The sequence below is a fragment of the Rhipicephalus microplus genome, chromosome 2 (assembly GCF_043290135.1).
Source record: "Rhipicephalus microplus isolate Deutch F79 chromosome 2, USDA_Rmic, whole genome shotgun sequence".
Lineage (NCBI taxonomy): Eukaryota > Metazoa > Arthropoda > Arachnida > Ixodida > Ixodidae > Rhipicephalus > Rhipicephalus microplus.
In genome coordinates, this window is record NC_134701.1 from 75078455 (window position 1) to 75089172 (window position 10718).

The window sequence follows — 10718 nt, forward strand, 5'->3', positions numbered from 1 at the left end:
CTGTGAAACCTACTAACTGTCACTTAGGGTGCGGCGAGGTGTCTTACCAGGGACACGTTGTGGGGCGTGGCTGGCATGGACCTTCAGAAATTAAGGTAGCCGCCGTCGTGAACTATCCACAACCAACCACAAAATCTAAAATAAGAGCTCTCTGGCGCCTAGCTGGATACTATCAGCATTACGTGCAAAGCTACTCTAGCATTGCGAGCCCTTTAAATGACGCACTTCGAAAGTCCGAGCCGGTTAAAGTAGTGTGCGACTTAAAAAAGGAGAATGCGTTTTGCGAGCTGAAAGAGGCCCTAAGCGAAAAGCCCGTTCTCAGGGCACCCCATTTCTCTAAGAGATATATGACTCAATGCGACGCGACTGATCGCGGCATGGGAGCTATATCAATCAATCAATCAATGTTTTTTATTAGCATCAAAAATGTACATTATGAGTAAGTATGCAGGAGGAGGTCCCAAGGTAGAAAACCGCAGGCGGGACCTCCTATGTTAATACAATGAAAAAGCTGAAATATGTATAACAAAAGAGCAAGTCACAGAACATTTCGAACTTTTTTGCAAACAAAGCAAGATATCGAAAATTAACAAAATGCAGCCGTTATACGTTTAATAGAGACTTCTTCAATTTTCTCTTAAAAACATGAATGTGCATCAGGTCTTTCACATCATGTGATAAAGAATTCCATAACGAAATTGTTGAAAAAACAATGCTCATTTTCCATAAGTAGTGCGAACTTTAGGTAATAACAGATTATGGGTGACCGCGAATCTAGTATTACTCGAATTATCCAACAAGGTAATATGAAATATGTCGATAGTGATTTGCGGTGGAAATTTTTGAAAAACAAAACATAAACATTATAAACGTACATTTGGTAGATTGGTAATACGTCAAGCTGCCGCAAAATCGCATGTGATGGCGTTTGACGTGAAGCGAAAGTTATGAGTCGAATTGCTTGTTTTTGCAATACCTTTAACGGCCAAATGTGCACCGAATATGAATTACCCATGTGGGTATTGCAAGTCCCCCTTGCAATATATTGTGCCAGGAAGACAGTGCTGGTAACGAAAGGCCAGTTTTGTATTTAGGTCAAAAACTCAGTGGCAGAAAAGGGGCATACAGTACCTCTGAAAAGGAATGCTCTTGCTTCGTGTGGGCTGTTCAAAAGCTAGCCTGTTATGTCTCCCGTTCGAGCTTTGTGGTCGAAACGGGCCACTGTCCTCTAACTTGGTTAAATAACATGTCGCCTAAAGGTAGCCGGTTACTGAGGGGAAGCAAGATACTCCAGTAGCACAGCTTTGACGTTCGCTACAAAAAAGGAAAGCTAAACGCTTATGCAGAAGCATTGAGCCGTGCGTTTGAGTACTTTTCGGTTTCTCGCAGGCGATTCGGGGCAAAGTTTTGTCCTCTACACAACCTCAGCTGAGCGCTCTCGTCCAGAGTGATCTAAAGAGCTAACTTTATGTTGTATTCTATTTCGTTATGTTGTTGTACACGTAAAAAATTGAGTTCTCATTTTAAGAGTCCTGTGCCCATATGTGCCTCTTGATGTAGAGGGAACAAAAGTCTGATAGACACGTAGCTAGATAAATGTTGTACTATACTTTGTCTGGCGTTCTGTCGGGTGACCGAGGGCCCTTGCTTGTGTCGTGTGTTATCTGTTGTCGAATCGTTCTTGACAAGTTGTAGAACAATCGACAAGTGCTGAGACGAAAATCGTCAGAACAGACGAGCGAAGCTGGCCGGCAAGTTGTGGTGACAAGCCAGTGGAGCTGAGATCCGTCCTTAAGAATGGAATGTGCTCACGGGATGGAGCCTGGAGCAGCATTCTCCCCTTGGCCCTGGAAACGAGCCTGGAGGGACCTGGCGAACTAGCACGCCCGACATCCGAGCCACGTGAAACCAGCTCGTTTTTGCGTCGCATTGCCTGGCGGTGGGGGTGCTGTTACGCCTGCGTGTCCTCGCTGAACGTCAATGCCTCTGCAAAAGGCATACTGTGTCAAGGCGAGCAATCGAGCCCGCCTGACGCGATCAACTCAATGACGTCATCAAGCGGCGGCGGTGGTCTGTCACGCAACGCACCGCGAGCTTTCTCAGCCCACGAGACCATTGAAGCTATCGGCGCCTTCCAGTCTTGTGAGTCTTACGCAATGCGTGGGAACGTCAGTCGCCCTTGGCTGCTACCACGCGCAGAAATCGGTGCCTTCCAGTCTTGGGAGTCTTACGCAATGCGTGGCAACATCTCTTGTCCTTAGTGCAACCACGCGCAGCTGTGGGCCCCATTGGAGGATTCCGAAATCGCGGCCAGCGCCGCTTCTGGTTGGTGGTTTGGTTAGTCAAAGATTACACCCGGTGCCTATAAAAAAACCCTGTGGCGTGTCACCAGCACTAGACCTATGCATCAGCGAAGCCCCGATGCTTCGAGTCTCCACGCAGTCGGTGCGCCCGGTGTCCTTGGCAGCGGCGAGTTCCATGGCGCCCATCGTAACGTCGTCGATGGTACGCTTTGTAACAGCATGCGAGAGAAGACATCTCGGCATTTCGAGTCCCTGAACTGTCGGCTCTAGTGCCGAATTCGTAACGCCTCTCATTCTATGCTGTACATGTACATAAAGCTTGCCTTAACTCACCCTCGTCTCGTCCGCTCGTCTATCAGCTTTGTGCAGAAGCAGTTGTGAGCTGAGTAACACACGCTACCAAACGGCTGGTGACCGTGTCGGCGCAGTTTGAAGTGGTGGCGCCTTCGGTACCGTGCTGGCGTCACACGTCTTTGGAACAGCTGCTTAAACAAGACTGGGGCCTTCCCGTTTTTCCTCCTAGCATGCTTCATCATCAGGAGCGACTTCCAGTCTACTAGACGCTCCGGCGAAGTCTCGGGAGGAGGCAGTGGCAGCCAAAGCAAAAGCTTAAGCAGCCCGAGCTGAAGTTCCTGTCCTTCGAGAACACATCGCGAAGCTGGAGGCCCAAATAAGTACTCTTGCCTCAATCGATGCCATTCAATCTACATCCAGCTGCTACTACACGCCAACCTCCTGCGCACAACCCACCCACCACCTCTAGCATATCATTCCCAGCCAGCCATGTCAACACCGCATCCTCTTCTGATTCGCTTGAGTTAAGTATCGACACCGAACTTCCTCGGCACCCAAATCAGGACAAAACGCCGTGTCCCTCCACTCACAGCTCACTAGGCGATATTCAATCCTTTCAGTGACTAGGAGTCCCTCTCGAGCTTTCAAAAAAAGCGGACGTGCGTTTCTTTCGCTCGCGTCGGCGCGAGACGCTCTCGCGTTTTAGATGCGGAGCATCTTATACTCGCGCCTTGTAGTGCGCCGTCCGCACCGCTTCTCGAACATTCGACAGCTGACGCGCGCGCATGCGCCGTCGCGCCGTCGCCCACTCTTCCACCATCTGTGCATCCCTTCCTCCTCTACACACCGCGCGCGCTTCACTCCTCCACCATCTGTGCACCCTTCCTCCTCTACACACCGCGTTCGACATCTACAATTCTCCTGATTCTCCAGTGGACGCGCATGTGGCGTCGCGCTTCGAGAACATTCAACAGATGACAGTGCATGCACCGTCGTGCTGTATATATACTCAAGGTCGGCGCTCGCTCGCTCAGTTGCCGCTCGTCGGTTGGTTTGTACGGCGCGTCGACGTCCAAGGTCGCGGTGAAATGAATTCCAACGAATCCACAAACACAATGATCGACGTCCCTTCGACCAGCGCCGCCCTTTCGCATACGTGTGTACGTGTTCACTCATTTAACACCCCCTCCTACAACCACGTTAACCAATTTAGCCATCGACCCAAGTAAGTCGCAATTTAACACCCCATTTCACAACCACGTTAACCAATTTAGCCATCGACCCAAGTAAGTCGCACTTTAACACCCCGTTAACCAATTATATGGTCCGCATCCTCCTCAGTGTTCCCCCGAGGGAAGCTGCGGGCAATTTTTTTGCAACGCGTCCGCTTTCTTTCACGTTGGCTTTTTGCCAGTGCTTTAGCAGTTCTCCCCGCGTTCCTGCCATGCCCGGTTGCTCCCGACAGGGAGTACATGATTAAAGGAACCACGATTACGGCAGAAGACGGTTGTACGGCTCTTGGCAGTCATCACCTGGTTTTCGCGCCCAAGAGAAGAGACACCTCGAGCTCCGCCAGGCAACGCCGCACCTGAATGGCACCCAGCAAACGGCGCCTACATGTAACGACCTGAAACCGCACCCGGCGCCCCTGCGAAGACACGGTCCACTTCTTAAGATGCTGCCTGATACCATCCACAACGTGGGACGGCCCAAAACTCCCGTCGACTTTACGAAGCTGCCGCCATGGCAACTGTACGAAACCTTGCTGAAGGCCGCGTCACTACAAGACCAGCCACGAGCGTCCCACGATTAAGTGCGGGATCACTCCCCAAACTACACCTTCACCCTTATTGTGCGAGAATACGTCCGAGCACAAGCCTACCTTCGCATCACGTCACTGCAGATCGGAGTCCGGACCATCGAATTTCACGTTTACACCACACTACTGACGATGCGTTTCACGACATTGTGTTCGACGCCTATGACAGCTTTACTGATGTAAAAATCTTGAAGTATTTGCAAGAGAGCAACCACACTATGTCTGTTGTTGGTGGCCGTCGCATGGATTGAACCAACCACGTACTCGTCCCCATGCTTGGAGATTGTTTGCCACGATGGATCTTCTATCACGGCGTCTACATTCGCCTCTACCCCTTTAACCCAAGAGTAAAAGCATGTTTTAACTGCCCCAAGGTAAGTCATCTAGCATACGTTTGCCCTCATCCAAAACGCGCGTTGTGGCGAGGAACACTCGCCGATACCACAGAGCACCCAACCAACATGCCGTGCCCGCTGCATCGTTTGTAAAAGCGGTCACGCAACGAACAGTTCAAACTGCAAATACCGTTTCGTTAAGATGCCTACCCCATCCGGCCACGCACCGGCGCAAGCACGTGACGAGGAGCCACAACCGCAGCGGCCCTCTATCCTTCGCACCAATCACTCACCGTCTCAAGAGCAGTCGTACCCGCCTCTCGGCCAGCCACGGCAACAGTAACAAACCGGCCATTCCGGACCCCGCAACCATGGCAGTTGCCGGTCAAGGTCTTGGTCCAGACCCCGGTTCAAGTCCAGGTCCAAGACACGGTTCAAGTCACGATTCAAGTTATGGTACAAGTCCTAATAGCGGTCCCTTACTGTAGCTACGTCAACCCGTCCTCTTCGCCTCTCTACCCCTCCCCTGGTTTGTCCCAGAGATTGCCACAGTCATCATCCGTGCCTGGTCCCAAGAAGCTTGCCTGGGCCCGAGGACCCCTAGCGTCACTCAAAGCATCACCGACGTCGCCGCAGGATCCACAGGTGAGGGAGTTCGTCAGGGAGAACTCTCACTTAAACATGTAACGGGCACGTCGGCTGGCATCGGAACGGCGTCATGTCAAACCCATTCCTGTTCTTTGTACAGGTATTCCTGCCTGTGGTGTCTACGGCGGCCAGCGCATCGACTACGCAGACGAAGATAAATGCCATCACGCTCCCGTATCAGCAGCTTACCCATGACCAAGAACCGCACGTGCTGAATCTTTCTACACCGCATGATGGCGCCTCGACTGCATCGACTATGGCTATAAAAGGACGGCTGCAGCAACACCCGCGCAGTGGGCACGTCGGCTGGCATCGGAACGGCGTCATGTCAAACCCATTCCTGTTCTTTGTACAGGTATTCCTGCCTGTGGTGTCTACGGCGGCCAGCGCATCGACTACGCAGACGAAGATAAATGCCATCACGCTCCCGTATCAGCAGCTTACCCATGACCAAGAACCGCACGTGCTGAATCTTTCTACACCGCATGATGGCGCCTCGACTGCATCGACTATGGCTATAAAAGGACGGCTGCAGCAACACCCGCGCAGTGGGCACGTCGGCTGGCATCGGAACGGCGTCATGTCAAACCCATTCCTGTTCTTTGTACAGGTATTCCTGCCTGTGGTGTCTACGGCGGCCAGCGCATCGACTACGCAGACGAAGATAAATGCCATCACGCTCCCGTATCAGCAGCTTACCCATGACCAAGAACCGCACGTGCTGAATCTTTCTACACCGCATGATGGCGCCTCGACTGCATCGACTATGGCTATAAAAGGACGGCTGCAGCAACACCCGCGCAGTGGGCACGTCGGCTGGCATCGGAACGGCGTCATGTCAAACCCATTCCTGTTCTTTGTACAGGTTGGTGTCGATTACTCCTCAGTTAAAACAAGCAATCGTTGTTTTATACAGCTGACGTGCCCAAGCTGTCTACATGCTTTTTTTGTGAATACATGGGATCTTGTACGGTCTTTGCTAATGTTGTGCGGAGACGTAGAGCTCAATCCCGGACCTAGTACCGCGGAACTTCTCAAACAATTACTTGATGGTCAGAAACTTATACAAGAAAGGCTAAACGCCATTGAATCCAAGCTGCAAAAAGTTGACAAAATCGAAAAAACTGTGCAGTGCCTTGAAAAAAGGCTTGTGGATTTAGAAGACCGAAGCAGACGCAACAACCTTGTGGTATTTGGTATTCCGGAAAGCGAGAATGAATCAACCGTTGTCCTAAGCGAGAAGGTCGTTACTGAGCTTTTTAAAGATACTTTGGGAGTAGAAGTACACTCAGTAGAAAGATTACACAGAATGGGGCGTCGCCAACCAAATAAACCTCGCCCTGTGATACTGAAATTGTTCGACCATCGTGAAAAAATAACCGTTCTACAAAACTGTTTTAAGCTAAAAGGAAAGCGCATGTCAGTGTCTGAAGACTTCTCCGCTGCCACTAGGCAAATAAGAAAACAGCTCTGGGATAGCACGGCTGACCTACGCAAATCGGGAAGGAAAGTCAGACTCGTGCACGATAAAATTAGAATTGATGATGAGCTATTTGAATGGGACGACGAACAAATGACTAGAGTATCAGTTTCAAAACGCCGATCTAGGGCAAGGCAAAAAGATGCGTGACCACACAGTCACACAGAAAGTTTTACTTGCCTAAACATTAATGCTCGCAGCATCGTAAATAAAACAACCGATTTGGAAAGCATAGTCATCGCGCACAATCCAGAAATTATAGTAATCACAGAAACATGGCTTAACAGCGACATTGGTGATTACGAAATTACACCCTCGGGTTACTGCATCCTTCGAAACGATAGAGATACGCGTGGTGGCGGAGTTGCGATTATATTCAAGGACTCGCTGGAGTTGTTGAGACTGCCCGACATCATAGGAATCGAATGTGTTGTCGTGAAGGTTATCTTGAAAGAATGTGCATTGATAATTGGCGGTTTCTATAGGCCCCCTAGTTCAGACATATCTTTCTACGAAAGGCTTAATAACTTTTTATTGCCTTATAGAAATCACTCCAGTAATCTAATGCTTGTTGGAGACTTTAACGTTCCCCACGTTGCCTGGGACAATGACTTTCCCTATGCGCTTTCAAATGAGGCTGAACATATTCTTGATCTTGTGTTGTTTCATGATTTAACACAACTTGTTCATGCACCTACCCGAGTCCAAGGTACCAAACAATCAGTCTTGGATCTATTCTTGGTCAACCACAGGGTATTACAGCGAAATCCAACTATCCGAATCTTAGAGGGTATATCGGACCACAAAATTGTATGCCTGGATATGCAATTAAGCTGTATCCACAAGGTGACAAAGCGAGAAACTTTTGTTCCTGTGTTTGCACGTGCAAGTGATGTTGACGTACTTGACGTACTAGACAGCTCTTTCGCACACTTTGTATCCCTCTACGAGTCGGATAAGCACTCGGTTAATCACCTGTGGAACTTTTTCAAAAACCTTGTGACAAAGTGCATTGACGAATTTGTACCACGTAAGCGTAAAATAATACGGAACACTAACCCCTGGATAACCAAAGAGATAGTACGCTTGGGACGAAGACTTAAAAAAGTAAAACAAAAACTGAAACGGCGCAACGAAGCGTCCACAAGCAACTTGGTTTGCGCACTGAGATTGCAGCTTAAAAACTGTATTGCTGACGCTAAAGCTCATTATCAAAACGTGCAACTAAAAAAGTTTATTTCTTCGTCCCCGGCGAAATTTTGGAGGTATCTGTCACCAAATAAAAAATCGGCACCTACTCTTGTCTTAGACGGCAATGCGGTGACTAACAGCTCAGAAACAGCGCGCATACTCAATGAATACTTCTGTTCAGTTTTCACTGATGATAATGGCACGGAACCTGAATTTCTTTTGTTTGGTGATTTGCCACCGATTGACAATATAGAAATAGATGAAGAGGGCGTATTTTCCCTTCTGCTCAAGTTAGATGATAAGAAATCTAGTGGGATCGACAACATACCTAATGCTTTTCTGGTGCGCTACGCAGAATGGTGTTCTAAGTACCTAAACCTAATCTTTCGGAAATCTCTTTCTCGAGCAGAACTTCCTCATGACTGGCGTTACGCCAAAATAACTCCCATACCAAAAAAGGCAAACCAGTACATACCTTCCGCGTACAGACCGATATCGTTGTTATGCGCATGTGTTAAAGTTCTGGAACACATAATATTCAAGCACCTTTCCGCGTTTATCGAAAGCAACAACATAATAGACAGTCGCCAGCATGGCTTCCGACGCGGCTTATCGACGGTTACGCAGCTACTCGAAATGGTACATGACCTTGCCTCTGGTCTGGACAAACAAAGCCAAATTGATATATTATTTCTAGACTTTGAGAAAGCGTTTGACCGCGTGTCACACCGTAAGCTTCTAATCAAATTCAAGGCGATTCTGAAAAATGACTCTTTATTAGCCTGGATCGAAGCATACTTGAGCTGCAGGTACCAGTGCGTCACAGTTGGTGGAACCAACTCGCCATCCGCGCCAGTTCAATCCGGCATACCTCAGGGATCCGTCCTGGGGCCTCTTTTCTTTTTGGTTTTTATAAATGACATTGTCCGCGATATACCAGTTAAGATAAGGCTTTTCGCAGATGACTGCGTGCTTTATCAAGAAGTGAATGATCCTAGCGACCAGCTTCTTTTAAACGATTCTTTATCTAAAATTCAAGACTGGTGTACGAAATGGCAAATGAACATAAACCCCAAAAAAACTGTTGCGATGACCATAACCCTCAAAAAAGATCCTTTAAAATTCCGATACAACCTAGGCAATCACTCCTTATCATTCGTTTCGCAATATACGTACCTTGGCCTTGTAATCACATCTGATTTAAGGTGGAACGATCACATAGCTTACATTGAAAAAAAGGCTTTGAGAAAACTAGGTTATTTACGAAGGACGCTAGCTAAAGCAACCCGCGAGACTAAGCTACTCGCATATAAAACGTACGTAATACCATTACTTGAATACGCGTCGCCTGTATGGGACCCCCACACACAAGCTAACATTGATAAACTTGAATCAATACAGCGAAAATCTGTACGGTTCGTGTTTAATGCCTACCGACACGACACATCTCCATCAGCTCTTTTGGAAAGCGCTAAGCTGAAAACTTTGCAATGGAGACGTTACCATGAAAGAATGAAGTTGTTCTACCTCATATATAATGACAAGCTAGCAATTCGGAAAACCAATTACATTAAACCAATTTTGCGCCGCGAAACGCGCTCCTCCCACCCTAAAAGAATTGATGAGCTTCTCTGTCATACTAACATATATCGGTACTCCTTTTTTCCCCGCGCAATCAACGAGTGGAACAAATTGCCACCAGAGGCTCTGGAAAGTGTCGATCTGAAATCATTTCTCCGTGCGTTACCTGCTCCATCTTTCTGATAGCTACACTCCCATTTCCTTTACAGTGCCTTTGTTCTTGTGCCCATTTTAGACAAAATATTTGCCTTACAATTTGCCACGCTTGTAACTAACATGCCCGGATGTACTTTTTGAATTGTTGCTGACTATTCTTGTACTTGAACTTTTTTTTTTTTTTTCCACACAGCAAAACCTGCTGAGCACTACTTTCGTGCAGTTTTCAGTATAGCCTTGTATGGCACGGCAATTGTGGACTGCATTTCCAGTTTCCTTTCTATGTGAATCAACGCGTTCCTTTTTTTTGTACCACTGTATAATCTGTTCAATATTTTTTTTGTACTTCCTGCATTTGTGTTCATTGTACCGCCCACCCCTGCCCAAAGTCTGGCATTCAGACTGGCAGTATTCTCCTAAATAAATAAAGCACAAGTTTCTTTGCAGCAGTCTCAGCTCTCTAAACTAATGTCACAGATAGGAAAGCTCACACAAAACATCCAGTCATTAGAAGGAAAGCTCGACAAAACCCTTGAGCAACCAGCCGCGACCACGTCGGAATCGATGGAGGCCGTCTCTTCCGCATCCCAGCCGCAATCGCAGTCCGCAGGCAAGCGCAAAGCAAACACCTCCACCGCGTCGCTTCATGCCGAAACCGATATCGCTACAGCTGTCTCCAAAGCAGTATCTGTGGCTCTCACGACCCTAGACGTGAAATTCAAAGTCCGTTTCAACACTCTGCAACAAGCTATTGCGGACTCGAACACTTCACTGATCGCCCTGAACAGTAATATGGAGGGCACCAATAATTCACTGAATGCTCTCAAAAATTACACAAAGTCCATCACCGCTGAAATCCATGCACGCCTCGAGCACCGTGAGCATCCACCCACGTTCGGCCAACCTGCCAT

The 10718-nt window shown here is 48.2% G+C and overlaps 1 protein-coding gene across 1 annotated transcript; it reads left to right on the top strand.

The window, feature by feature from the left end:
* The first annotated feature begins 5445 nt into the window (after positions 1-5445).
* Positions 5446-10204, top strand: LOC142796284 (uncharacterized). Its single transcript, XM_075886563.1, has 2 exons — positions 5446-6264; positions 10001-10204. Exons 1-2 carry the CDS (start codon positions 5470-5472, stop codon positions 10040-10042), a joined length of 837 nt encoding a protein of 278 aa, XP_075742678.1. The 5' UTR covers positions 5446-5469; the 3' UTR covers positions 10043-10204.
* The last annotated feature ends 514 nt before the right edge of the window (positions 10205-10718 follow it).

Coding starts and splice junctions, on each gene's coding strand:
- LOC142796284 (XM_075886563.1), top strand. CDS start 5,470: ATGTCAAACCCATTCCTGTTCTTTGTACAGGTATTCCTGCCTGTGGTG. Junction 6,265..10,000: donor CATTCCTGTTCTTTGTACAG/GTTGGTGTCGAT, acceptor TTTTCCACACAG/CAAAACCTGCTGAGCACTAC.